At 41.2% G+C, this 27,225-nt stretch overlaps 3 protein-coding genes across 5 annotated transcripts; 1 reads left to right on the top strand and 2 right to left on the bottom strand.

Moving 5' to 3' along the window:
- Positions 1-393: 393 nt before the first annotated feature.
- Positions 394-11,759, bottom strand: gramd1c (GRAM domain containing 1c). Of its 2 annotated transcripts, none has more exons than XM_040044478.1 (18): positions 11,619-11,759; positions 10,946-11,051; positions 10,514-10,637; positions 9,941-10,041; positions 9,446-9,541; positions 9,273-9,353; positions 7,435-7,553; positions 7,196-7,352; positions 6,882-7,041; positions 6,644-6,787; positions 6,418-6,536; positions 6,165-6,307; positions 4,837-4,940; positions 3,691-3,861; positions 3,216-3,282; positions 2,919-3,038; positions 2,457-2,562; positions 394-1,456 (listed from the first exon to the last, which is right to left on the bottom strand). In XM_040044478.1, the coding sequence occupies exons 2-18, from the start codon at positions 11,036-11,038 to the stop codon at positions 1,388-1,390; spliced, it is 1,974 nt and encodes a 657-aa protein (XP_039900412.1). In that variant the 5' UTR covers positions 11,039-11,051; positions 11,619-11,759; the 3' UTR covers positions 394-1,387. The 2 variants fall into 2 exon arrangements, with proteins under 2 accessions (XP_039900412.1, XP_039900413.1); XM_040044479.1 differs by having other exon boundaries at positions 10,946-11,054; positions 11,619-11,754.
- A 1,359-nt stretch (positions 11,760-13,118) lies between these two features.
- Positions 13,119-22,714, bottom strand: atp6v1ab (ATPase H+ transporting V1 subunit Ab). The gene is made up of 15 exons (XM_040044480.1): positions 22,563-22,714; positions 19,488-19,589; positions 19,101-19,229; positions 17,642-17,856; positions 17,419-17,556; positions 17,175-17,326; positions 16,920-17,082; positions 16,733-16,841; positions 16,441-16,563; positions 15,379-15,493; positions 15,198-15,261; positions 14,903-15,106; positions 14,675-14,769; positions 14,060-14,231; positions 13,119-13,822 (listed from the first exon to the last, which is right to left on the bottom strand). Exons 2-15 carry the CDS (start codon positions 19,567-19,569, stop codon positions 13,730-13,732), a joined length of 1,854 nt encoding a protein of 617 aa, XP_039900414.1. The 5' UTR covers positions 19,570-19,589; positions 22,563-22,714; the 3' UTR covers positions 13,119-13,729.
- A 1,012-nt stretch (positions 22,715-23,726) lies between these two features.
- Positions 23,727-26,843, top strand: naa50 (N-alpha-acetyltransferase 50, NatE catalytic subunit). Of its 2 annotated transcripts, none has more exons than XM_040044475.1 (5): positions 23,727-23,943; positions 25,218-25,351; positions 25,576-25,695; positions 26,045-26,111; positions 26,222-26,843. In XM_040044475.1, exons 1-5 carry the CDS (start codon positions 23,936-23,938, stop codon positions 26,397-26,399), a joined length of 507 nt encoding a protein of 168 aa, XP_039900409.1. In that variant the 5' UTR covers positions 23,727-23,935; the 3' UTR covers positions 26,400-26,843. The 2 variants fall into 2 exon arrangements, with proteins under 2 accessions (XP_039900409.1, XP_039900408.1); XM_040044474.1 differs by having other exon boundaries at positions 25,215-25,351.
- Positions 26,844-27,225: the final 382 nt, after the last annotated feature.

Raw genomic sequence — 27,225 nt, 5'->3', positions numbered from 1 at the left:
AGACACATTTGGCTTTAGTCCCATTTAATCTTTTGCTTCCCCCAGCAGAGCATCTATGCAGCTCCTACCAACACAATCTGTGTGTGTTTTGGTTTTGTTTGGGGTTTTTTTTTTTTTTAAAGAAAAAAAAAAGTCTATATGGCAGTTCTGTCTTAGTTAAGTCAGATTCTTCCAAAGATAAATATCACTTTGTGCCAACACAGATCAGCCTTATACCAGGTTCCAAATCAATCACTGGTGAAACAGTTTGTTCCACTGGCACAACAAGAGAAAGCAGCAAACTTGGAAATTAAGCTCATTATTTACACTGAGACATTATTTAGAAAAATCGTCATTAAGAGTTTAAATATAAATAGTGTTTATATTTTAAAGGTTTCCAGGAAAAGTCAAAACTTCTGGCAAAAGTAATATTTATTAAAATGATCAATGACAAGACATCGACAACAATCAGGACCAAACACAGTCAAATTCAACGAAATTGATTTATACGTAAAGGAAAATGAGTCTTCAAATTCAAGAATGACATGTGTAAACCTTAAGAATTAAAAAAAATAAAAATAAAAAAAAAATAAAAAAATAGAACAAGCTTTCCTCTAGTGTTGACAGAGTGAGCTCACAGTACTGAGATAGTCCGAGCCAACACCTTCGCTGAAAGATCACCTCATCAAAAGCATTTTAAACTACAAAATCGTACAGTTCTCTAAATTTGGATCAGCGCAGAGGAAAAAACACCCCTGATTATACCTGAACAGGTGATGAGGATCCGTTCTGGTCTGCTTCATTTAAGGTCCAGGAAAGAACCACAGTGTAATCATTGAAATATCAGCAGGCCAGAATAACTGAAGTATACATGTACAAAATGATTCGAGACCACAGTGTGTAGATGATCCTTCAAGTCTGAGTCACTGATTAGTGGGATTGATTGGGGAGAGGGGAGGGGAGCGTAAGTCAGCCTTACTCATAAGACTCGTGCAAAAACGTAAATGTGTGCAAAAAGCTTAAATAATATTGACTCACATCCCAAAAATAAAACTAAAGTATTCACAACAGTTCATGTGGTACAAGGCTCATTAAAATAACCATGGAAGCTGCGGGAGCTGAGAGTAGTCCTCTGCAGAAATCTAAACCAGACTGGTGAAACATAATCCTCCTCCCAGCAGTCAGTCCGCAGCTTAGAAAACAAACAAACAAACAAACAACATCCTGGCACCTGATACCTCACCACAGGCTTCGGGGTGCATAACCACGAAGAAAACATGGCATGTGCCTGGGGATGCCCACATGGCAACATCTGTGGATAGCAGAGGTATCCTCTGAGACAGTTCAGTGCTTCAGTGTCGTTTTACCCACAGGGACAGGTGCTTTGTAGTCACCAGGCGTGGCTGCGTCACTGCTGCGCTGCAGTGTGATTGGCTGTTGGAAAATTCTGTTGCAGCATCACCAGTGAAGTACGAAGCTGCAAGGAGAACACATACAAGACCAGATGAACACCTGCGTTAGGCTTTGAGCTAACATAACAGACTGCCTGCCCCCCCCCAAAAAAAAAAAAAAAAACAACAACAGATGTGTTCATATTTCTTCCAACTCTTTAGGTTTATGGAGCCTAAATGTGAATCACTCTAAAAAGCTGTGTAAATCACAAGAGTGCCATGATATTAAAACTGTTCTATATCGTATAAGTCTGCATTTAATGGAAAGAGAACAAAGACAACATTTACATTTCTTAATACAGGATAAGATATGTTCAAGAGATCAAGCCTTCCTTGTCAGATTCTTTAATTTTATAATGCTCCACATATTTTCGACGTCTGGAGTGAGAGCAGGCAAAGAGCTGCAGTCTCTCTGCTAGAATATCTGCAGAAAGTGGTTTGCTTATCCTGCTCATTTAGCAATATTGGTGCCTTCACAGATGGCCATAATTAATTACTCTTATCTCAACTCCACCACTGTATATAGCTATTTAAATGTTTGAAGTTCTCACAAATTAAAAAAAAGCATATGTTTAGTAAACATGAATCCAAATGTCAGTCTGCCATTTTTCAGGATTTTGGTGCCGTATTGTTTGCAAAGATACGGGAGAACTGCAGTCAGGCTGAAAGACAACACTAAGAAACAGATAATTCCTTTCTTTCCTTACTCGTGCCAATGCCACGATGCTCTGCACTTTAACACAAGCACATGCTTTGCAATTTAAAACAGACCCCATCACAACAGAAACTCACTGAACTATATAAATGTCAGCTGTTAAATGTGCAGTTCAGTCTTGTCACTCAGGATTTTGAGTACGTCACTGACAGGGGGGGGGGGAGAGAAAAAAAATTTAAAAATTTTTTTTTTAAAAAAAGGCCTTCGTAATATGCAAAAATGAGCAAATCAAACCAAAACAGAACAAATCTAAACAAAGGAAAAATATTTACGTTTAATTTTGTGATGAACTGGTCTTTTAAACAACCTACCTGTTCTAAGAGGTTAATGGAGTCCTGAAGTACATTTTTGAGTAAGCGCAGCTCCTCTGGAGACCTCAACGCTGCTCCCAGTTTGGATCCATACTCAGCAGCTAAGCTGTTAAATAACAAAAGGAGGAATTCATTCTCATGTGTAAGGTATTTTTGCTACAGAAGAAACAGAAACGAAGTGAAGAATGTGAAAGAAGGCCACTGATGTCACTTACATAACACCAAAAATTCACAGAAGCAGACAGTTTGAACACTGAGTCATTAAAACAAGAGTTCTCGTGCTGTATGTGGGTTGCTTAAACGGCCAGACAAAACTGGAGGAAGACGAAACCCTTCCTCCCGTCCACCCACACTAAGACTTCTGCTTTCTGAGAGCTTGTGGCAACAGCTATTACAGGTACCATCTATGAACAGTCCTCGGTTATACGCAGGTCACAAAGAAGCAGTGGGAAGTCAACTGACCTGGCCTCGCTCCTCTCCCTCAGGCGATGCTTTGTAGTCAGATACATGCGCTGGGCCACATCCTCCATGGCCCACAGCTTAAAAAACAAGCCTAGATTCAGCATCGTCAGGATCAGCAGACTGTAAAAAAGGCAGAAGGTATTGAGTAATCTGACCAACAGAGCAGGCAGGCGGAAGAGACTAAAACTTTTTTTTTTTTTTTTTAGTCAAAACAAACAGTTATCTTTCTCTGTGTGTGTGTGTGTGTGTGTGTGTGTGTGTGTGTGTGTGTGTGTGTGTGTGTGTGTCGTAACTTACACCACACTCATCCCAGCCACTATCGTTGTGACATTCCATCGATACGGACCTTTCATATCTACAGGGCCTGAAATACAGCAGCAAACATCAACAGAACAGTTTTTGACTAGCAGTCCTATGAGGATAATATTGCACTCAGAGCACGTCGCATTTGTCAAGACATTTCCTCTTAATGACACGCAGTTTTTTGCTTGAGGTATAAAAGTTGCTGTTCTCTGAGCGTTGCAAAAGATTGTACCATAACTCTACTTAAGATGACACAGCTATAACAGGTTTGAGTCTTTCCTATTCAAAGTGTACAGTAAAAAGTGTATTAAAGGTCTAAACCCACATTAAGGATTACTTGAATCCAGTTTAGGCCATTACAATGAAAATATCAACTTTAAGTGTTTAATTCAAAGCCAAGCACAGTTATAATGATCCCACCACCCCATTTTCATAAACTGTAGTTTCATTATTAAAAAGGCGTCAGTACCCATGTTGCCTTCTCTGTGCTGCTCAGCGTCGTGCCTATACTGCTTTTTGGGCTTTGAATGCTCTGCCAGAGTCCGGCTGTAAGTCCGCCTCCTCCTGCGAAGCCCACCCATCTTCCCCGCCTCTCCACCTCCTTGGTTCATCTCTGCTTCCTCCTCCAGCAGTTCTGCTTCTGTGTTGTGTAATCACAGGGCAAAACCAAAAAAATATAAATAAAAGGAAACAGGTGGGTTAACTTAGCAAAAGCAAAAGTAATCAGCATGAACGGCCTGGCCCGTTCATGGTCATGCCAAAACATCTCAACACTGTATTTTCCCAAATGTTTTTTGGCAGATATGAGATGTGCGTATGTGTTATTTGTGGTCAGCAGTGGTTTTCTTCTTGGAACGCCGTTCATGTATGCCATTTTCCCCCAGTCTCCTTATTGTTAAATCATAAACTCTTAACCTTAACTGAAACGAGTGAGGCCTGCTGTTCTTTTACATGATGTTACAGGTTCTTTTGTGACCTGGATGAGTTGTCGATTTAAGTCAGCGGTCCCCAATCCCCGGGCCAGTACTGGGCTGTGAGTCGCTTGATACTGGGCCACGAGAGATTAGGCTTGGGTGCGAAATTTATGGGTTTCAGGATTTTAGCAGTTTTTAAATTGTCTTTTTTTTAAAATAGTTTTTATCATTAACTCTGTTTCCCTGGGTCTTTTTTTCCCCCGTGTGTTATAAATAAGTCTTTTTTTGGAACCAGTACTGGTCTTATTTTGTTGTATTTATCCATGACACCTTAAAAGCCGGTCTGCGAAAATATTGTCGGACATAAACCGGTCCGTGGTGCAAAAAAGGCCTCTGATTTAAGTCATCTAATTAACTTTGGTAGGCCAGCCCCACCTTGGAAGGTTCACCACTGGTCAAAGTTTTCTCTATTAGTGGGTAAGGGTGGTCCACTGGAGTCCCAAGGCCTTAGAAAGGCCTTTATAATAGTTTCCAGACTGATAGATGTCTGCGACTTTGTTTCTCATCCGTTTCTTTAGATGGTGCGTGTTGGAGCCTTCGTTCATATGAGATCAGGGAAAAGAAAATCACAGGCTGAAGAAAGGAGACAGGCAAGTGCCCTCTTCTCCCTCCACAGCGTGGAGATGAGGCCGTCTACTCACCCAGATGCCGGAAATTCTCTTCTATGCCGCTCCAGGAGTTTTTGGTAATAAAGGACTTCACGGGGCCCCATGGCTGCTTCTTGTACTTTACATCGGTATACACCCTGATAACGTGACAGAGTAAAATCCAGTTAAGGAGAATAAAAGTAAAAGTCAGACTCATTGATAACATGGTTAACTACACAAATAATGTGTGATGAAGATAGACTTTGCATCAAATTAAACAAAGCCTCTGCATTAGCCTTGCTTGCTCGACCCGGTGCTCAAATCAGGAACCAGTATTTAGACAAACCCGTGAAATACTGGGAGATAATGGCGTGTTCAGAAGAGACCAAATCTGAACTCTTTGGATGGCACAATACACGCCATGTTTGGAGTTCAAAAGGCACTCCATATCACCCCAAAACTAGCAGTGAAGTTTGGAAGTGGGAACATCATGGTGTGGGGCTGTTTTTCAGCATATGGCACGCTTCATATAATTAAAAAGGAAGGATGAACGGAAAAATGTGCAGAGACATTCTTGAGTAAAATCTGCCGCCATCTAGCAGGATGAAGACGATGAAATGAGACAGATCCAAACACACTGCCAGGGAAACTAGGTTGGTTTCAGAGAAAGAAAATACAGCTGCTAGAATGGCCCGGCCAATCACCTGACCTGAATTCAATTGAAAGATCTACGGAAAGGACTAGGAGGTCAGAGTTCATAGATGAGGCCAACACAACCCCCAGGATTTAAAGACTGTAGAAGAATGGGCCAAAAAAATAAATTAAAAAAAAAAAAAACAATCACATTTGAGCACCTGCCAAGGAGTCACAAAATCACATCTTAGCAAGTTGCTAATGTAATGCAGGACTAACACAGAGAGGGACGACCTTTAATGCTCACATCCACAGTTAACCACCAGTTAACACCATTAATGTTCTGGGACGAAACTGGAGAATCCAGAACCCTGTGAGGTGACCATCCTAACCACCGCACTACTCCGTGCCTAAATGTAAAATGGTTATGTGCAGACAACACTGGTTCATCCACCGAGGTAGCCCAGCCCCCCCAAGCTTGAAGAAATTATAGGTCTTTGTTAAGTGACTAAAAAAATGCAATCAGGTAGAGTATAAAGTCTGTAGAGATACTGACTCATAATATAAAGACATGAAAGGTGGATGAAGGTTTTTACATGGCGCAGTATCTAATTAGGATATAACTGTGCGTTCACCACTTAATAAATGTTAAAATTGCTAGTTTTGTACAGTTTAATATGAAGTACACCTAGCTTTGTTTAAGTGTAGTGCCAAATAAACCAGACCCAGAAAAAAAGTTGACACTTTACCTTAGTCGACATTTCCTTTTAGAGTTACTCATGATGTAGTAGCGGGTTTGAGTGTAGAAGTAGTCATGATAGGGAACGTCATGTGTGTACACCTCCGAGTTTATCAGGTAATATTGACCATCCCTGGATTCTTTGTACAGCGTCTGACAGATAATAAAGTACAAATAAGCAGCCAGGCGTAGTTCAAACAACATTAACATATAAATTAATCAATTTGAGCTTGAAAGCGTCATTCATGCTGATGTAAACACACCTGGTACTCTGTAGCAGTGGAGAACTTCCCAATCAGAGGGTTGTTGATGGTTATTGTGTAGTTCAGACTCCGCTTCATGTTACCAGAAGAGTCTTTTTGCCAGGCAGTAGAGGTGATATCTGAGAACACAAAAGGCAACCTTGAATACTGTGCACACAAGAGCTTTTATTTGCTAGATCTGAATGAAAACTTTTTTTTTTTTTTTTTTTAAATAAAAAAACCTTACTGGTTATCTTCCGGGCATCCATAAACCTGCGCATGAAGGTGGAGTCGGTGAAGAGAATTCCAAACATATGTTTTGCACCGATGTGGAAAACCCGGTTCAAATACTGTCGACCAGACACCTGAGACAGACCAACGCGGTCCTCCACTGAGGAGAGAAAAGAGGAAGAAAGATATTAAACCACAAAAAACAAAACCACACGTTTTAAGCACGCACCAGGCCCTGAGCGGCATCTTGTCACCTTCTTCTTCGCTTTCCGAGCCGCTTTCCTCAGACACGCCGTTCTCGTTGGCGTTAAGGTCAAGAGAAAGGGAGGAGCGCTTGGAGACGCGCTCCGGGACGAGGCGGTCCAGTTGGGGAGCCGGACTGCGCCTTTGGGATGGGGTGTTACGAAAGTCCTCCTGCAAGAAGACAAGTTTTTCGTGTTTTTGTTTTCCTTTGAGGTCTGTTATAATAATTGGATCTGAGGTGCAATTATGGCTAGTTTTGTCATAATTCTTGCAAAAATAAGATGGATATACAGTTGCAGTATTAAAAACACGATTGCTTAAATACCAAGTTGGGAGAGTTCTGTGAGCCAATAGGGGAAGGCGTTTCTTCCCCTTGAGGTGTGGAGGTGTCCAAGGGTCCATTTTCCACTTCAGGGATGCGGAGGAAAGGGGGCCGCTCTAGTCTCCCTGGACCGTCATCTCCGCCAGGCCTGGCTGTCAGGCTGCAAGCAAACAAATGGGCAACATCAGATTCTAAACATGTCATGCGGTGCATGTGGCTGGAGATGGTGTAGGTGCGTTTACCTGGTCTGCATGTTTGATTCTGCTATTATCGGTGAGCTATCCATCTCTTCATAGCTTAAGCCAAGATCAAAACCATAATGCTGTCTAACCGTCTGCCATAACTCGTGGCTGGTCAGAGACTGAAAGAGATGGGAAAAGGCAAGTCAACCATGACGTTTTGCTTGAAATGAATGACACGTGAGGTCTTTACCTAGGAGATAAGCACACAGACACACAAAGGAAGAAAAAAACTCCCAAACTGATCAAGCAAACCTGCTGTATTGTCACCATGGGCGACAAACTGGCTGACCTTATCTCTCTGACCTGCATAGATACTCATCTTACACTTTGGCATTAACCCTTGGCAGACAAAGGTTCAAAAGCAGACTACGTTAACAAGCTTCCATACAGTGTTACTAAGCGGGACCTTCAGTTTTTAGACACAAAACAGTGTTACACAAACAAGATCTTCACTTCAAAATAGATGAACGAGATTATTGTAGACCCGTTTATTCCACTGGAAATTTACGCGTTTTTGTCGAATGAGAACGAATTATTGTTTCACGTGAAACCCACAAAAACGTTTGAGATCCGTACACGCAGGTTTTACTTACGCGTTAAAGGACAACAATCCCACAGCTGCGAGCGTTTACTGGCTCCCAGGCAGTGATCAGTGACCTGGACGCACAGCGCACCCACATTCAGGAAGTAGACAACTCAAGCGAGTCCAAGACGCGCCGCCCAGATTTGCTCCAGTGAAAAAAGGTAAATAGAAAGGTTTTTGTACCTCCCGTTCTCTTATTCGTGAAACAGCCACAGGAAGCTTCTTTATTTTTGTTAGAGTAAACCCTCTGACAGTTTCAACTTCAACACCAGCGAAGCGTCAAGTGCGACTGGAGGCCAGTCGTCAATGCAAATCAGCCGTCCTGGCCACACCTGCAGAGGTCAATGAACTTTTATATTCAGGTGTTTGCGCTGCAGATCCCAGGGGACCCACACCCACGAGAAGAGGCTGCCATAGTGCCAAGGCAGAGGCTAAAGACCGATGACGGGATAGTCCAAAGTTCAGCGATTAACAAATTAATCAGTGCCGATACCAAAGCGCCTTGAATGGTTCTCATCTTAAACCCTATGATAACCATGCTGGTTATTTTAGTCTGAATACCCAAAACAAAGCTACTGCCTTAACCTGAGTGGAATTTTCCGCATTCATCTCACATTTGAATTAATTTGATCACTTTCAGGAAAAGGGAAAAAAAAAAAAAAAAAAAAAAGTAGATATGACGACAATAGTTTCAATTAAAACAAACAAACAAAAAAACGTTATGACTTTGCATGTCCAGGTTTAACACAAGTGAGATATCGTTAATTTTACTATTGAGAAAAGAAAAAAAAATCCGGACAATACAAATAAAACTGTTCTTGTTTATTCTTATTTGTTTACCTTTACTACACAGGAACACAGGAAGTGGGTAAAAGGTGAAAGCTGACTTCCAGTGGGTTTATTTTAAAAGTACATCCCTCATTTACATGCAGGTTAACACATGTAAATAAAATAAAACCCTTGTGTCTGCTAGACTCGTGAACAAACACCGGTGCTGTGTGCAGATGGTTAACCCTACACGCAATAACTAAACAAGACTGATTACCTCAAAGGAAGACCGTGTGTGGCTGGGGTAGTGGAGCATGATATGTACTCTGAACTGATTAGATAAATGCTCCATAAAGTCACAGGACCACTGGTGCTTTTGGAAATGACTATAAATCATGAACTAGTGTTGGACATAGACATGAGTACTGTACCGATTGGGACAATGCGCTGTTGCAGGTAACAACAGGTGGGTGAAGCAGGGCCTTACCTTACCCAGCAGCGTGTTTTCCCACATGCGAGAAAATTCTCGGTAGCTTTTCTCTCTTGCTGAGAAGGAAGTGAAGAAGAACTGCAAGCGAAAATACAAAGAGAGAAACCGAATATAAGCAAATGTGTGTTTTTCATATGTTAAACCAGCTCTGAATGATTGCCGTTTGGTACCTTGTCTGTACTCGTGCAGATCTGGATGGCGTTGGGAATGAATCGAGCAGTTTTCTCTCTCGTCATATTTGTGATGTTTTTAAGTGTCAGAGTGATCTATTTGAAAATAATAATAATAATAATAATAATAGTGAAAGGTTAATGTGAATGCTTGAAGAACAAATATCAGTGTCATCTGTTCACCAATGCAAATATCTAATCAGCAAATCACATAGCAGCAACAGTAGATTTAAGCATATCTACTGAAATTCCAGTCAGGTGAGTGGGGGAGAAAGGTGATACAAATGACTTTGGTTGTTTATTCCAGATGGACTGGTCACAGTGTCAGAAACTGCTTATCTGCTGGGATTTTCTCCACATATCTATCATCAGTGAGTTTAACCTCTTGGGTACAGTGATACTGAGAGGTCAAACACACTGCAACTTAAGAAAACGCCAGCAAATAGTTTACACCCTCGTCCTGCTGCTCTCCATCCTTCTCTTCAGTGTTATTACCTTTGTTCCACGAAACACATTGCTGTAGAAACAGACCCAGTTCACTGAGAGGTAAATGCGTCCCTGTAGAAGTATATCCCGCTGGAGGGCACACGGATAATCTGAGGAAAAACACAGAAGAGCGCTGAAGCAGACACGCCATGCATATAAATAAATGTCTCTGACCTGTGTTTGCCGTTTTTAGGTTTCAACTGCATTTGGAATAAAGATGAGCATTTTCACAGAGAAACCTTTTTGTGAGCAGATCCTTTTTATCATTTAAAATATTGAACTTAACCAAACAAAAAAAACTGGTGCTGAAATGCAGTGCTCATTAAATTGTTACAACTGTGGGTTTCTGGCTGTTGCTAAAAGCTCGAGAAATGATCATTGTTTATGTGACTGGAGGTTCCTGAGCAGCTCTAACATAATAAATGATGTGCACTGTTTACAGAAATTAAATGATGCAAAGACGCCCATAGAGAATTGAATGTCATGACACAAATAAAATAAATATTATGATGCATTTGGATATAAAGAATGGAACTGATGTACACAATGAAAGACCCAACAATGGTAGCCTTTTCAACTCACCCACTAGGAGTCTCTCTGTTTCAGGCAGCTCTTTGAACAGCTTCTTAAACTCCTCGAGCCTCTGTTTGTAGGTTGGCACAGGAGGCTGAGGTGCCGCGAGGCACTGTGTCTGAACGTCAGAGCTCTGACAGAGGAACAGTTCACATTAATGACACGAGGACTTTAATGCAGAGCAAGAATTTGTGAAAGAAACAACAAAACGATGAGATCTGTAAAACCGAGATTAACATGTGTAGACAGGCATGATAAAATAAAGAACATCTCCAGATGATGAGCAGATTTATGAGCCTCAGAGAGGAAACAGCAATCACACCTTTGTGCTGGGAGGAAACATGGCCTCCCACAAGGGGGCAGTGAAAGATTTTCCATTTCACAGTTTATGGCACTGATGAGAGCAGCAGCAGCTTTATGTTAGTTGTATTTTTTCCTTACATCTTCATCTGAGCTCGACCTCAGGTCCGGCAGTGAGGTATCATCTGTGATGTCATCACTGCCCACTCCTGACCGGTTGGATACCTGGTCCATCTGCTCTGCTGCGCTGCTTAGAAGCAAAAGTGCATTGATATATGTGGGTTTATACATTTGGCTATGCTGTAATATGCTATGTTTAAACCATTCGTGCTTTAGCGTTATCGCTTTAAACTTTGATTAGCGGGTGTCAGGACGAGGCGGAAAGCTCTTTTTGGAGGGTTGAACTTTAATAACCTGCAAAATGTCAACAAACATCAGGTCCGCTGGGGAGGTCATTATCGCTTCAACGGAACTGGTTTGACTAGAGAGCTTAGTGAGGATGTGCAGGTATGCCACTGAACAGAAACCTGCACGATTTCGTGGTAAACTGGAAAGCTTACCACGAGCTTACCTTCGGTAAAAGTGCAGGTTTTGTGGCCACAAGTTAAAAGTTGACAGGAGGGGGAAAAAGTCAGGACTTTAAAGCAGCCTCCCCCTTTTCCCGTTCGCCGAGATAGAGATGAGAGATGGGAGCTATCAGCTGATGTGCAGCCAAGTCAAACAGCTCAAGTTGATAAAAGACTATCAAAGATCAGATACTCTGTTATCAAGCTTATGTTTACATCTCCACGTGCTCTCTAATGAGCGCACTTACCTGTCAAGTAGTGGACCCAGGATTTCTGCTATGCGTGACCGAGGTTAAAATAAATAAATAAATAAAAACGCAGCCGTTTGTCCCACACAACTCCGAGGCTCTCCCGAGTTTAAAGTGCTCTTGGCACGCCTTCCTGCAGGTGCATCTTATCCGGCCCAGGGAGCATTCCTTAAGGGAGTTGTCATCTCATTGGTGGTGACGCTCATTGGGCTTCACTCAATTACTTAAATCTTCAAAAAAAAAACCCTTTTATTTTAGTAATCCTCCAGATGAAAGGTTGATTTCAATTATAGCCATTTGACTGAGTAGCGCATTGTGATTTTTTTTTTAAGTATTTCATTAGGTATACCTGTTTACTGTTCCTCAGCCAATCACAAGGCAGCAGCGTAATATATTTACACATGTAGACATGCCCAGGATGATCTGAGTATCAGAATAGAGAAGCAAGGTTATTTACGTGACTGTAAACGTGGCAGTCCTTTTGGTCTGACTATTTCAGAAACTGCTGATTTTCCAGCCCAACTCTCTCTAGTTTACAGAAAATATTCTAAAAAGAGAAAATATCCAAGTAAAAATGTTTTGTTAATGCCAAAGGCAAGAAGAAAATGGACAGACTGCTTTGAGGTGACAGACAGGTGACCGTAACTTTACAAAACCACTGTTACTACTCAAGGTTTGCAAAAGAACATCTCTAAGCACACACGTGTGAAACCTTGAAGCAGATGGGTTACAGCAGCAGGAGACCACACATGGTGCAGGTCTTGTCAGCTGAGAGCAGGAAACTGAAGCTACAATTTACATTTTCACCAAAATTGGATGATAGAAGAGTGAAAAAAAATGTTTCCTTGTCTGATGAGTCTTGATTTGCGCTGCGACATTTGGATGGTAAGATCAGACTTGAGCATAAACAGCATGAAAGGATTTATCCCATCATGCCTTGGCTCAATCATTCAGGGTGCTGCTGCTGGTGTAATAGTGTGGGGGCTATTTTCTTGGCACACTTTTGACCCCTTAGTATCAATTGAGCATGATTTAAGACAACAGCCTACCTGAGTATCATTGCTGACCGTGTCCATCCCATTATAACCAGTGTACCCATCTTCTTACTGCTGCTTCCAGCAGGATAACACACCATGTCTCAAAGCTGAAATCATTACAAACTGCTACCTTGAACTTGACAATGAACTCACTTTTACGCTTTATACTTTTTTGACTTTGAGGTACAAATTATGCTACTTATTTAAACTATTTTTATGTTGTGTTTAACTTGATATTTAACTGCTAAATTCACATGAGATTAAGACTATTTTATATTAGATTACAAGCACTAAGATTCAGCTGTTGCTTTTAACCAGTAGTAATTAAGGTAGTTAAAATGTTACGCAAATCGATCCTGAGGTCAGGAGACTACACAGTATGTGTGATATGTGGGGAAACCAGTTTAACAGCTCCAGCAGTATCATCAGAAACAATGAAGTCAAACAGGCGACGACACCACAATGACTGGGTTTTTTTTCTCATGTTTTAATTCTTTGGGAGTAACATGATGAAAGCACTGGACAGCAGAGCGTTGGACTCTTACACATTCACACAGCAAAGTACACAGCACTGCACAGCGTGAAACACAACCATAAAAACAAAAAGAAACAAAGCCTTTACGTCAAAATGCTGGCAATAAATAGACTGATCTCATTAAATTTATATTCAATACTCTTCTGTACAGATGGTCTGTGAATTACAATACATCAACTGAACAATCCTCTTCAGGAAGAGCAACACAACACATAGGATTCATGTAAACAGAGAAAGGAATTACCAAGGTGAAGGGATCCCTGTTTCATACACACATCTAATTCACATACACGCACACATGATCGATGACCATGCAGAGGATCCAGAGTGTGCCGATACGAGGCAACGAGTAATAATGAATACAGTACATCTTTCTCTTTTCCCTCCACATGAAATTTCACATGCACACACTCTCACACGGTGACTCACAGAGGAGCACAATTGAGTACAGATAGTTTGGGGGATACATGGAGGTGGAATGTGATTCTGCAGTGGAGGGGTCTGAGATGAAAACTCGAAAGATTGTGACTGGTGGGCGCCTATTCCTCCAAGGTACGGAAGGCGTTCTGCATGTCCTCCACCAGCTGTGCATACTCGGCCTTGATCTTGGCTTCACCATCCTTAACCGGGTCCTACACGGAAATAAACAGGAATAAAGTGTCAAAGCTCGAAAAGAAAACGATCTGTGTTGGCTTATTTAATCCGACAGGTAGAAACAGGTTCTAAGTTAGCTTTTGACTTCTTGAAATCTTGCTGCTTAAAAACTAACACAGAAGAAAAAAAAATTCTAAACCAAAAAAAAAAAAAAAACAGATGAAGGAAGAACAGAAGAAACACACGGTGGCTTTTGCATGTACACCTGAACACACCTTGAATTTCATCGAGCTGATCCTGTAGAGGATTTCTCCCATGTGCTCCCTGATTATGGCCCAGGTGATTTTGTTGTCGCTCTGAGCTGTGGTTTCCACCGCGTGCCGTGCCATGTCATAGAAAGCTATCATGTTGGAGAGAATGCCCACTGTTTTGTAGAAAGGACAGAACCTGAGGAGATTGACAGCAAAGAGTCAGGAAAAAAAGGAGCTAACTGTAGATTAGGTCAAGAAACGGGGTACTTATGATTTATAAAGAGTAGATCTAGGGCCAGACTTACTGCTTTGCAGCAGCACAACCTGGGTTTTGCCGTTTGTTGGTATTTAGGGACAAGAATATTTAAATCAAGTGTGCAAACTGATTTACTAATGTTTATGACATGCAATTTACAGCTAACACTGTGATACCGCGATTGCAATGATATTTAACGCAGAAAAAAAAAAGCATCGTATTTTTTGGACCTGGACACTATTTTGGCCCCGTTTAGTAAATATGCTGCTATTAATCTAACGATCTCCACACAGAAATTACCCAGCAGTGAATCATCATTTTTTTTCAAAATCTGAGCCAGTAACATCAGTTAAGGTTCAAGTCACGTAGGCTATAAATGTTACCTGTCATAAGGAGTGTAACCGTTCTGCTGCAGGAAGTCATCTTTGATCAGTTTGGCCACTTCCAGTGTGATTTTATCTGTTTCTGCCAGTGAAGCCTGTCAGAGATAATGACACTTTTATTTATTCATGTGAAAAGACTTCAATGAATTTCTGAAACACGCCAAAATGGAACCAGTGAACAAATATTTTTTAGGATCTGTTTCTGGCTTTGTCTCTGTGGTAAATTACCTTTCCGACAAGCTGCACAATCTCTGCCAGGTCCTCTTCCTCCTGCAGAATCTCCTTCGCCTTGGTACGCAAAGGTACAAATTCAGGGAAGTGCTTGTCGTAATATTCATCCAGGGCGCGGGTGTATTTGCTGTAGCTGATGAGCCAGTTGACGGATGGGAAGTGCTTCCTCTGAGCCAGCTTCTTATCCAAACCCCAGAACACCTAAGAGGGGAAGAAATGGGGGAAATAATAAAGCACATCTGATTTTATAAAGCTGATCCAGTCAGCGTGGGATCAGAAGGTGATCCTTTACCTGAACAATACCAAGTGTGGCTGAGGTAACAGGATCAGAGAAGTCACCACCAGGGGGCGATACACTGGAAAAAAGCACAAACATTTTCATTAAATTGCTGTATTCAACTTTTTGTTGCCTCTCAAAAAAAAAAAGATGTGCAGAGTAATGTCTCCCTCTAGTGATGCAAAGCTGTACTCACGCGCCTACAATACTGACGCTGCCTTCCCTCTCTGGGTTGCCCAGGCACTTCACTCTTCCGGCACGCTCATAAAAGGAGGCGAGTCGGGCACCCAGATACGCAGGATAACCACTGTCTGTGGGCAGATGCAGGAAATAGCTTTTTATGCTGTGCCAAGTACCACTCTGCTTTTATTTTACCAAAGACCGAAGCACCAAAGCACACCAGCTCCACTCTAATGAAATTCGAAGCTGTCAGCTGTTTTCATACAGTCGCTTTTGCAGTTTTACCTCAAACAACACAAAATGGTTTAATTCATACTTATGGGTCAATATTTGTTCTATCTATATAAAGTCAAATGAAGATAAAAGAATGGCATATATGCTATATGGAGTGCCATTTATATAGTGCACTCATACATACATTCATGAGGTACTTTATTCTATAAACGTTAAGTATTCTATCTACCTCACATCGACAGCCAATTTATAACTACTAATTAATTTAGCATGCATGTCTTTATACTCCTGGAGGACGCAGAGAGAACCCATGTAGGTAATGGGAGAACATGTTAACTCTATACAGTAGGGCCCTAGCCAGACTCAAACCAGAATCTTCTTGTTGTGAAGCAACAGTGCTAACCACTGCACCACCGTGCTGCAAAAGTAAACTTCCATTTTTAATTGTTGCTGTTTTTCTATCAACCAGAAATACACTGCAGAAGCTTGAGAAGGCCTTTTGTTCAACGGGCAGCTTGTTTCAGTTGCTCTGTTGTTTTTATTTAAATGGCTGTGTGTACGAAAATAAAGCAAGCGTACTGTTCCTGTTACTCCCATGTATATCTTTAGAAAACCTGATAAGATTGTGATGAATCTTTTGAACATTTCTCACAAGCCCCTCCTGCTGTTGCGTAGCTTAGGTGAAAATTGGACTAAATCCACCCTCAAAAGACTCTGACTGTAACCAGCTAAATCTGTGTTACAATAATTAGGAGATCCTTGAATATTTTCTTCCCCATATTAGACCCTAACATTGCGCCCTAAAATTTTAAAAAGCTCTGCTCACATGAGACTTCAAACTTACCAGCAGGCATCTCAGCTAGACGTCCAGAAATCTCCCTGAGAGCCTCAGCCCAACGGGAGGTGGAGTCGGCCATCATGCTCACGTTGTACCCCATGTCTCTGAAGTACTCAGACAGAGTGATTCCTGCCAAAATAAACTGAGTTAGAAGGCACAGCACATGTGAGCCAATTAAAAAGAATCACACGAGGACAGTGAGTGAGCAATCCCTTAAGAGTGAGTGTTCTTCATTATAAGAGGATCGCACAGTTAGGGTGAGAGATAAAAAGTACTTTAGGGTACTGTTAACAGTCACCTGTGTAGATGGAGGCTTCTCTGGCAGCTACGGGCATGTTGGAGGTGTTGGCTACCAGCGCTGTTCTCTTCATGATGCTCTCCGTCTTTCCATCCACCTCCATCGTCAGCTGTCGCCCAAACAACACTGTCAGTTACCTCTGAACAATAGTTTCCTTAGAAAGGGGTGCCAGTACACTGCCACTTACTTCAGGGAAGTCTCTCAATACTTCTGACATCTCATTTCCACGCTCCCCACAGCCTACGTAGATGATGACATCACTGTTGGAGTATTTGGACAGGGACTGGGAGATGACAGTCTTTCCACAGCCAAAGGCTCCTGGGATAGCTGTGGTTCCTCCTTGCACACATCTTCAAACCATGAAGAGAAGATATTAGGAAAACCTTTCTGAAACAAAAAAATCATCAAGGGTAAAAGGTCTGAGGGAGAATTTGAGACTCACGGGAAAAGGGCGTCCAGCACTCTCTGTCCAGTCAGCAGCGGGTGATTGGCGGGCAGCTTCTCTGTGACGGGCCGCACTTGTCTGACAGGCCACACCTGCACCATGGTGAACTTCTCCTTCACGCCTTCAAACTCCAGCTCCATCACCACATCCTGACACAGAAACACACGCAACATCAGCACAAATCAACGCCTCACAAGCTGCTCGTAAATTACAACCGCAGCTGTAGGCATGTCAGACTCACAGTGATATCATAGCTTCCAGGCGGAGCCACGTAGGTCACGGTGCCTCTGTTTTTAGGAGGCAACATGATCTTGTGCTTAATGAGGGAGTTCTCGTACACCATACCGTAGATGTCGCCGCCTGTGATGTGACTGCCAACCTAATAGAGTGAAAAGAGATGTACAGTAAATCTAATTCACCCGACATCTCAGACTTTTCAAGAAGAAGTCTCTACAAACTCCTACCCGCAGACTCTTGCTGGGAGAAAAATCCCACTTGAGGTCTCGGTTGAGGGCTCCAATATTTACACCTCTGGGAATGTAGATGCTTTGTGTGAGGTCATTAATGTCCTTCAGAGGTCGTTGGATACCATCAAAGATTGAGCCCATGATTCCTGGACCCAGCTCGACTGAAAGAGGTTTCCCCGTGCGGAGCACAGGATCGCCCACAGACACACCAGCTGAATTCAAGCTCAGAAAAATCATCAGGGTTTGGGTGAATTAGTTACCACCTGAGGACTAAGATAACCCCAGTTTGATTATTTTATAAGCAGCAAGGTGTTCAATAGTCTTGAACTCCCCCCCTCATTTCTTTATATTTTAGCTGGTAAGTGGGAAATGGACGCAGAGATTTGAAACATTTTCAAACATGCAGGGAAAACAGTCTTTGGCAAAACTACAACCTCGAAAGTCAATATTTGGCATGACCACCTTTCTTCTTCAACACAGCCTGAACTCTTAGCCAAAAATCTGTTTTAGCTACAGACACGACTTTAAGATACTGTTCATCTGCTGTAAACAGATTTTAGGTGTTTTTGTCCTCCATTTGTCCAGTTTCCTCCAATTTCTTAAGGACACACTGCATGCCATGCCGTGGTTTTTTTGTGTTTTTGTGACAGGCTTCTAGCAACAACGTTTCTAAGCTGTCTGTCATGTATAAACAAAAAAAAACCTGGTTTGTCCCTCCAGTTACGTGCCTTTTTTTAAACTTGAATGAGTCAACAAACAAAAATACATTCCTTTGAAAATAGTCAGTTACAAGGACTAGATTGAAGAGTCCTTTGAAAGACCTTCGGAAAACACGGAGAACTCAAGGCTTGCTCAAGACTGCTTTAAAAAAAAAATACAAAATCGTTTTGGTTTCTACACAGAAATGGAATGTCTGTTATATCCAGATTCACACGCTCTCATTAGGAATTTACGGCTGTGACTTAATCCATCCAGTTACATAAAAGATTATTTTTTATAGTAAAGGGTACAGTAGCTTTTTCCAAATTAATTGACTACGTCCTTAAATACGGTCAGTGATGACGGTCAGTGATGACCCCAAAACAATCTGGGTAAAAGACACAGGATGCCTTTGAAACGCTTGAGCATCATTATCCTTACCACCAGTTAGGGATGGAAGTATACTGACAATTAGATAGTAAATACAGCAGTAGCTTAGTTACACTGATGTTATTAATACTGTCCTAAACAATGTCACCTGCAGCTCTATCAAACTTGGTGCAAGAAGCATAACAAATGATGCACCCACTTTAGTGAATGTACCACAAATCCAGGGTGGAAGAAAGAGACTGAGTAGCATGAAATGGAGAAATCCTGCAACCAAACCCTATCTGACTGTTTATATGGACATCATCTTCTTGTTTCAGGATCAACTTTTATAATATCCCATAACAGCAGCTTAATAAAATAAGGATACATGTCTCTTCATAGACCTGGATGGTGGCCATGTCTCCCTCCAGCCTGATAATCTCTCCCACCAGCTCACTGTGGCCGACACGGACCAGCTCATACATGGCTGCTCCTGCCATGGCCGTCGCTGTCACCACTAGAAGCACAGATGAGATGTAATCATAAGAGTGGTTGCTTTTTGTTTGACTGAAATGAATTTCACTGTTTGTTGTAAAAGCAAAGTTGTTGTGCCTTTGTAGGATAAAATAGTGCTCACAAAACCTTATTGTTGTGACCAAGACTGAGAAATACAGATGTGGTTAAATGCGTTTGTGTCATTACACCTCCTCAGGTTTTTCTGGAAAGTGGTAATAATGTGTTAAATATGAAGGAGGAGTTTCATAAGGTGACCGACCTGGTCCAGAGACTCCATGAACGTATCCAAACTGGCTCTCCCTCTCCTCATCCCTGATCTTGGGCAGCTTGGACATGTCCATCTTCACGTTTATTAGTCAGACTGGAAGAAAAGAAACATAAGCAGCTGTTACTGACAACAACTTCCCTTTTTGTGACAAATTTAAAATGACAAATTAGTTCATTTTCAGCATAAAGCCCCTACGAGAGTTCAATTCAATTTTACTTATATAGCACCAAATCACAACAACAGTTGCCTCAAGGCAATTTATACTGTAACCTAAAGACTCTGCAATAATAAAGAGAAACCCCCAACAATCCTATGACCCCCTATGAGCAAGCACTTTGGCAACAGCGGGAAGGAAAAACTCCCTTTTAACAGGAAGAAACCTCCAGCAGAACCAGCCTCAGGGAGAGCACCCCGGTTACCATCTGAGGACAAAGATAATCCGCGTTTGATTATTTTTAGAAGTATCAATTTGAAACTTCTCATTTTCAAGTTATTGCATTCACAAACTTAGGTGCCCATGGTGCCCGCCCAGCAGCAAGTAAATGGGAATTCAGCTGGGAAGTATTTTTGCAGGCCAGTCGAACTCTTATTTAACCACGTAAAAAGAAACGTTCATGTTTAGAGTGGCTGGATGGGTAAAACCAAAACCTTATGAGGAAATAGGAGAGGTAAAAAGAAATACTGAAAGTTAAAAGAACACCAGCACACATCTGAAAACATTTCAACGTAATTACTAGTGAAACGGTGACCACCGGTGGTGAAAGTTCAAAGGCGGTAATTACAAAAGCCACCTTTAATGTGCTGATTCAAAAACTCACAGCAGCTCTCAAAAAAATGTTTTGTTTTTCTTATAACACATAGACATTCTGTGTATTCAAATGAATTTGAATACCTCTGTGATGAACTGGCAACTTGTACAGGCTGAGTGGGTAAGCAAATGGATATATGAATGTGGACTTTTGACCAGAATTGGACAAATTTATATTCTCATTATGAGTTCATTTAAATGTTTTCCTGGCATTATGCTGACTACTCTATATTGTCTCCCCCTGTAATAACCATGGAAACCTTGAAGAATGCACAGCATCACTGCTCAGGGCTCCTTGTGTTGCTGCAGTCTCAGCATCAGAGGCAGAAGTAGGCCACCTCACCAGCCAGTCCACTGGCCTACTACAGTCAGTCAGTGTGGCACATCCGGCTAACATTAGTGGGGGATCCCACTGCATCCTCTTTTTTTTTTTTTTTTTTTTTTTTTTCTTCATAATAGAATAGGGTGCATCTTTCCCACATCAGGCTGTTCCTTTTTCTGCTATATTTATACCTCACAACTCAGCCACATGCAGCTGTAACACAAGCACAAGCTGCCATGAGTCGTGACACAGACCCATCCTCACAAAGCGCTGCCTGCAGATGCTCTGCACACATTCAAGATCAGCTTTATCTGCTAGATAATATATTCAATACTTGCAGTTACATCAAGAAAATATGCCTATATTGTGGATTTTTTTTCTGCCCCCCCTTTCTTTCCATCTTTCTACATCTATGTCCTTTATTGCCCTTCCTACTGATGCACGGATCTTCCTGCTCACGCTAGGCTGCTTGGCCATCTGTGCTGGAATAAAGCAGCTCCACCTATTGATTAAAGCAAGAACTGCAAGAGAGATATACATAGGAAGGCTTCACTGCTCAAAAACACCAGACTAAATTTACTGGTTTTAACTGGATAATACTGGTATTATCCAGGGAGCTCACCTGGAAAACCTGTTAGTGTACCAGAGGCAAGCCTCTGCCCATTTGATTAATAACATCACAATAAATAACAAAAGAATTACACATAAAACATCAAATATGTCTTCTTTTAAAGCAGCACAATAATATTTATTGGAATAATTAACTTCTGTATGTAATAAACCCACAGAGTAGCACTTTTTCATAACTTCCAGATACAACAGCTATGGAAAAAGTATTCTACATGACACTAAGTCATATGATCCTGGCACATGACTGGCTGCCCTCAGACGATGAGTCTCTTTAAGGAAGTGGAACACCAGCATGGTGAAAAACTGGGAAGTCAAAATCATAACTGTCTATGTGGAAACTCTGGAGATTTTCTCCCACCTGACTGCAGTACTTCACATATTAACCTCCTAAGACCCGAACTCTTACACGGCATGCATATTTAATTTCTCTTTGATATTTGGGCATATTGGGGCGCGATGAATGTAAAAACAAAGAATTACCAGATTTTTTTTTAACCTTATTTTTGTTTTTAAGAAAAATAAGAGCCACATATGAGGATATTCGTTTAAAATTTTGATAGAACAGTAGCTGTATAATGTCCTTGTAAGTGGATATCAGGCCCTCGTAGAGCAAAATTTCGTATTTTGGTCTAAATAGCCCAAAATGTGATGTCCACATATGTGGACGCCAGGTCCTAGGAGGTTAAAGACAATTTACCACAGCATTAATATACTAATGTGGGCAACAATTGACGGCAAGCCTCCTGTTGGGACCAAATGTTACACCGATAAAACAGCTTATCAGACAGCAATTGAGGAGTCTGTAGTGAGCTTAACCCGAGTGTCCCTTCTGACTAAAAGGGTAACCTGTATGAGATGTTGTCTGGGTAAAAACAGGCTCAGTAATGTTACATGTAAGTGAGGTGATTCTGCAAAGCATCCTGACATGCAGATGTTAAATGAAAGTCCCATGGACGCAGGTAACGCTGCTGATCGAGTGCACAATATTCGAAACTATAAACTAGCCAGTTGTTTAGCCACAACAGGAAGAGTCTGAAATCCGAATAATAAAGCCGGAAAAAATAATGTTTGTAATTTCCACTCGGCCATATTTTGTCCTTACGTTAACAACAAGGTTAGCTAGCTGTGTGTGTGATTAGGTGTTGTGAAAACGATAGCAAGACTGGTTTGTCGGCCTGGGTGGAAAAAAAATGCTGTCTCTACTATTCTGGTGCATAGGGATTGCTAAACGGTTTCACTATACACACGCATCCAAATATACTTCGTAATATTAAAACGACGTTAAAATGAAAAACGGGATATTTACCGTGTGGCTGTGAAGTGTCCGTTTACTGTCTTGGTTCGAGAGAGGAACGCTGGCTGCTGCGGAGCGTGACAGCGAGATCAGCTGACTTCATTCACTCACCGCTTGCTTTTACTGCGGGCTAGCGGCAACTGGCGCCATTTTGGATCCTCCCCTGGACTACCGGAAAGATCTCTAACTGGTGGATATTTGTGGTCATTTAACCTCACTTTGCATAAAGCACGACTCCGAGCTCATAGCTTCTCATATTGTTGTTGTAAACCCTTGTGTTAAATTATGTTTTCACCTTTGTGGTAAATTGGTTTTATGGGAGACTACGTAAACTTTTAAGTACACCTTATGTGAGCGAGCGTAAACCCACAGTGATGTAAGTTCTGTTGGTATGCAACGATAAACAACCTATCTACATTACAAGGATCATAATGAGCCACGGCAGCTTATCTCTCATGTTGTTTGATATCTTTTCAGCAACGGTTGAGCCAAAATGGAGGTGCTTTCACAACTCCCGGTTTATCTTTCAGGTGGTTTAGGAGTAAACGATGAAAATGTAATTTTGCTAAAATACATTTATTTAAATACGTATACATACCCCCAGTTTGTTTTGGTTTTTTGTTTTTTTTATTGTTTTATTTATTTATTGGGGGGTGTATACGTTTCTCCAAACTACAAATTTACAGAACTACAGGGCTCATGGGTTTTTCTTTCGCTTTCGTTGTGTAACAGAAAATCTCAGCATCCATATGACCAACACTGTATTACATATATAAACTAATTTCGGATTTCCTTTTTTATGAGTAGATAAATATAAAAATAATTTCAGTAATATATTTAGAAAACTAAAACGCTAGATTTCATTGACTAGTAGTAATCCAGTTGTTCTACAACAAATAATTCTGGGGCGAAGACGTAGGCGCTTTTCCCCCCAAAAATATCATGCTTGCTTTCGGAGGTCAGACAAATGCATTTCACACGCCTCAATGTCACACCAGAAGTAAGGTCCCCTTAAATAATGCGAGACGAATACGAGCCCTATATAATTAGGACTGAGAACCAGGATGTTTTCAACACATAAACCGTTATTTAAATGTCTTAATTTGGCTGGAAAAGAGCCTGAGAGTCCAAATCCAGGTCAAAAAGTCTCATATCTAACATTAGAGGCGCGTGTGCGCATGCGGAGGTCAGGGTTGACAGTCCGTCTCCACACAGTCGTGGAAGGAGTGTGGCGGCTAAGCTAACTGCAACCATCGTAACTAGCTACATGTGGAGGGTAAAACGGGAGGCATCCCCGACCCCAACTCTTTCCAGTTTCTCACATTTTACCCGAAACAACTTCAGAGTTCAGACTCTTCGAAAATAAGGGATATCATCTCTTTAAAATGAAAGGGTGAGTGTGAACTTTTGGGTCACGAATACGTAGCTTAGCACAAGTAAAGTTTTTCATGTCTGTTTTTTTCCTACAGGAGGAGGCGGGGAGGTGACGGCGAGGCTAGCTAGCTTGCGAAACGACTTTTATTTAGGTTCATGGCCACTATATAAAGGACAGCACCGTCACTGAAGTGGTGCTGTCTTAGTTGTTGTCGTTAACTTTAGCCGCTTGTCGGTTTGTGTAGGTCGCGAACAAGCTAAGCTAACTAGCTCGCTGCTAGTGGAGAGCTGAGTCAGTAAAGCCAGTTTAGCTAAGCTAATCATAGCTCTGATTATTTTTGGTATTTGCCGCGAACCTCAGCTACCTGCACAGAGTCATACCAGTTTTGTCGAAAGTCTTAGACGCAGCTATCTCACGTTGGGCAAAAAAGTTACCATTTTAATGTCACACATGACAGCAACTTTAGCGTTTGTGCCAGCTGACTCAGTGTAACTTGATCTGCCAAAGTAACACACTAGCAATGATGCTTCTGGACATTTCTGAATAAATTCTCTTATTCCACGAGGGCAATAAATGCTGAAGTGTATTAATTGTATACTTAGGGTTTCACCGATCTCATTGTACATGCTTAGGGACAACACACGTGACCTCCACCAGTTCTTGGATGTGTAGTCGTCCTATAAATACCACAGTGAACCTCTCACTGAGGCGAGTGGACTGCTATGTGTGGGTCATTTACTAATTACATAAATCCAGCCATGTCCCCTGGTCATCCTATAGATATTTAAAGGAGAATATTAATCAATTTTGATGGTAGAAAAGTTTCATTTTTAAGTAAAGAGTTATAAAAAGCACAAGCTGCAGGTGTTGTTTAAATTTATTTCTAAGCGACATTCGTCCAAAGAATTACTGTTAGTAGTAGATTATGTAAATGTATGTGTGTGATTATGAGGGGACATGTTGATTTAAGCTATACAAGATTTGATAACTGGTTCAGTTCAGCAGTGTTATAGCTTTTGGGACGAAATCACGCAGTTCATGAGAGATGATTTAATCAGTACTCAAAGTAGACAACTATCTGCGTAATTCATCTTTGAGCTTTGATAGTAAAAGTGTTTACTCAACTATTGAGTGTATAGACTGAAAGAACTGTGCTTATAAACAAATATAAAGGATAGAAGGCTTGTAAGATGTCAGTTTATTAGTCTTTATTGTATTTTGGTTCATATAATGTTAAATGAAATGGTTTACCTGTTGTCAGCCATTTGACCGTTTTGCTCTTGTTCCAGTAGCCGGATCGAGCTGGGGGACGTTACGCCCCACAACATTAAGCAGCTGAAACGCCTCAACCAGGTCATCTTCCCCGTCAGCTATAACGACAAGTTTTACAAAGATGTGCTGGAAGTTGGAGAGCTTGCAAAGCTAGGTAAGACATCACAATACTTACACCTAGACAACTTCAGTTAGGGTGACACCTGATTATGACTGTATGTGATGACATTGATGCGTTAAAGAGGAAAGCGACTGGTGGAATTCAGTTTGCATGCACTTTAACAGCTTGATTTTCAGTCATGGGAAATGAAATGTAGAAATGTGGCTTTTAGAGGTATTTGATCTTTCAGCATCATGTTTTGTTTTGGTTTTTTGCAGCGTACTTCAATGACATTGCAGTGGGTGCTGTGTGCTGCAGAGTGGACCACTCTCAGAACCAGAAGAGACTGTACATCATGACACTTGGCTGTCTAGCACCCTACCGTAGACTTGGAATTGGTAAGTAGTAATAGATTGTTTCTGTTATTGATTCCTGAAGAAGAAACTTTTTTTTTTCTTCCCCACTATCATTAATGATCCTTATGTGTGATTCAGGTGAATAGAAGCTCTACTGTCATTAGTTTGATAACGGAAGTTACAATAATAATAATAATACATTTTATTTGAGGGCACCTTTCAAAAAGCCAAGGTCACCTTACAAAAGAACAAAATTAATAAAAGGAGCAATAGTCATCCTCTATGAGATGTATGATAGACTAGACTGTTTGATACTGTTTCTTAAAAGTTATGAGGACCTCAAGAAGAGGCTGTTGTGCAATTGGTGATTTTGTTTTTACTTTTACACCAGGTACAAAGATGCTTAATCATGTGCTAAACATCTGCGAGAAGGATGGAACTTTTGATAATATTTACCTGTGAGTGTTTGCAGAATTTGCATGAAAACTTATCTGCATACAATAATTATTTTTGACTGATTTTCCAGATGAGCTGCCTGTTAATGCATTTGTATTTTCCCACCCTACAGTCATGTGCAGATCAGCAATGAGTCGGCCATTGACTTTTACCAGAAGTTTGGCTTTGAGATTATTGAGACAAAGAAGAATTACTACAAGAGGATAGAGCCTGCAGATGCCCATGTGTTGCAAAAGAGCCTGCGCAGTCCTTGTGCACTGCCCAGTGGAGAGCTTCAGAAGTCAGAGTAGGGGCACAGCGTTCGGAAAAGGCACTAATGTGGCCACCTCCACAGAAACAGAACTGTGACAAATGCCCCAGGATTCAACACTTTCTTCAAAGGACGCTAAAAAGAGAAAACAAATTTCAAGCATAAAAGTTGCTGCATTTATTTCACAAGGGGGTCCCCTGTTGTTGTTTTTTTTTTTCTTTCTTTCTTTTTTTTTTCAAATTTTCTTCATACTGTTAATTGACAATGACAAAAAGCTAAGCATCCTATAGTGCTCCTGTTGACAAAGTTACCAACTTCTGACAGTTGACATGGTGGAGGGGGAAAGATTTGGCGTTTTCAAATCACATTGTTGTTTTTTTGTTTGTTTTTTATGTTTTGTTTTTTTAAATGCGGTTATTAAAGCTGGAGGGGACATATCTATGCTGTTGATCAAAGGAAATCAGTTGGTTTGGAAAAGTAAAGGGAAAAAGTGCTTGAAAGACCATCCCCCGACACAAATGCAGTCCCAGGTGGTCAGCTTGGAGTGATACTTGAGTTATGTGGAACAGACAAAGCTCTATTCCTGCACCACCTGAATCTTTGGACTCATGAGAAATGAGTCTGACCGGTTTGTTGTGTCCGGGGGGGCAGAAATGCGTCCCCTCAGTATAGGAGAAAGGGGAAAAGCTTGACGGTTTTGTGGCAGTGGGAAAATGCGTTCAGTACTTTTAATTTTTAAATATTTCCAGGCTGTTATTTAAATCCCCCTTCAACTAGTCTGTTATTTTTATTTTCCACACTGAGATGGCAAATGGTTCAGAGGTTCTCCTGGGTTTATCACAAAGAGTGAAAATATAAAGGAACGA

This window comes from Simochromis diagramma, unplaced genomic scaffold (assembly GCF_900408965.1).
Source record: "Simochromis diagramma unplaced genomic scaffold, fSimDia1.1 OVJJ01000602.1, whole genome shotgun sequence".
NCBI classification, from domain to species: domain Eukaryota; kingdom Metazoa; phylum Chordata; class Actinopteri; order Cichliformes; family Cichlidae; genus Simochromis; species Simochromis diagramma.
The sequence above is the reverse complement of the archived record's forward strand: the minus strand, read 5'-3'. Positions and strand labels throughout refer to the sequence as shown.

What these genes read in the sequence shown, in the direction of transcription:
- gramd1c (XM_040044478.1), bottom strand. Translation starts at nt 11,038, where the DNA reads ATGGACCAGGTATCCAACCGGTCAGGAGTGGGCAGTGATGACATCACA. An exon ending in GAATCAAACATGCAGACCAG is followed by an intron (nt 7,353 to 7,434) that starts GTAAACGCACCT and finishes GTTTGCTTGCAG; the next exon opens with CCTGACAGCCAGGCCTGGCG. An exon ending in CTCGGAAAGCGAAGAAGAAG is followed by an intron (nt 6,788 to 6,881) that starts GTGACAAGATGC and finishes TTCTCTCCTCAG; the next exon opens with TGGAGGACCGCGTTGGTCTG.
- naa50 (XM_040044474.1), top strand. An exon ending in TGGAGAGCTTGCAAAGCTAG is followed by an intron (nt 25,352 to 25,575) that starts GTAAGACATCAC and finishes GGTTTTTTGCAG; the next exon opens with CGTACTTCAATGACATTGCA. An exon ending in ACTTTTGATAATATTTACCT is followed by an intron (nt 26,112 to 26,221) that starts GTGAGTGTTTGC and finishes CCCACCCTACAG; the next exon opens with TCATGTGCAGATCAGCAATG.
- atp6v1ab (XM_040044480.1), bottom strand. Translation starts at nt 19,569, where the DNA reads ATGGACATGTCCAAGCTGCCCAAGATCAGGGATGAGGAGAGGGAGAGC. An exon ending in AGAAGCCTCCATCTACACAG is followed by an intron (nt 16,564 to 16,732) that starts GTGACTGTTAAC and finishes TTATTTTGGCAG; the next exon opens with GAATCACTCTGTCTGAGTAC. An exon ending in TCAGCTCGATGAAATTCAAG is followed by an intron (nt 13,823 to 14,059) that starts GTGTGTTCAGGT and finishes ATTTCCGTGTAG; the next exon opens with GACCCGGTTAAGGATGGTGA.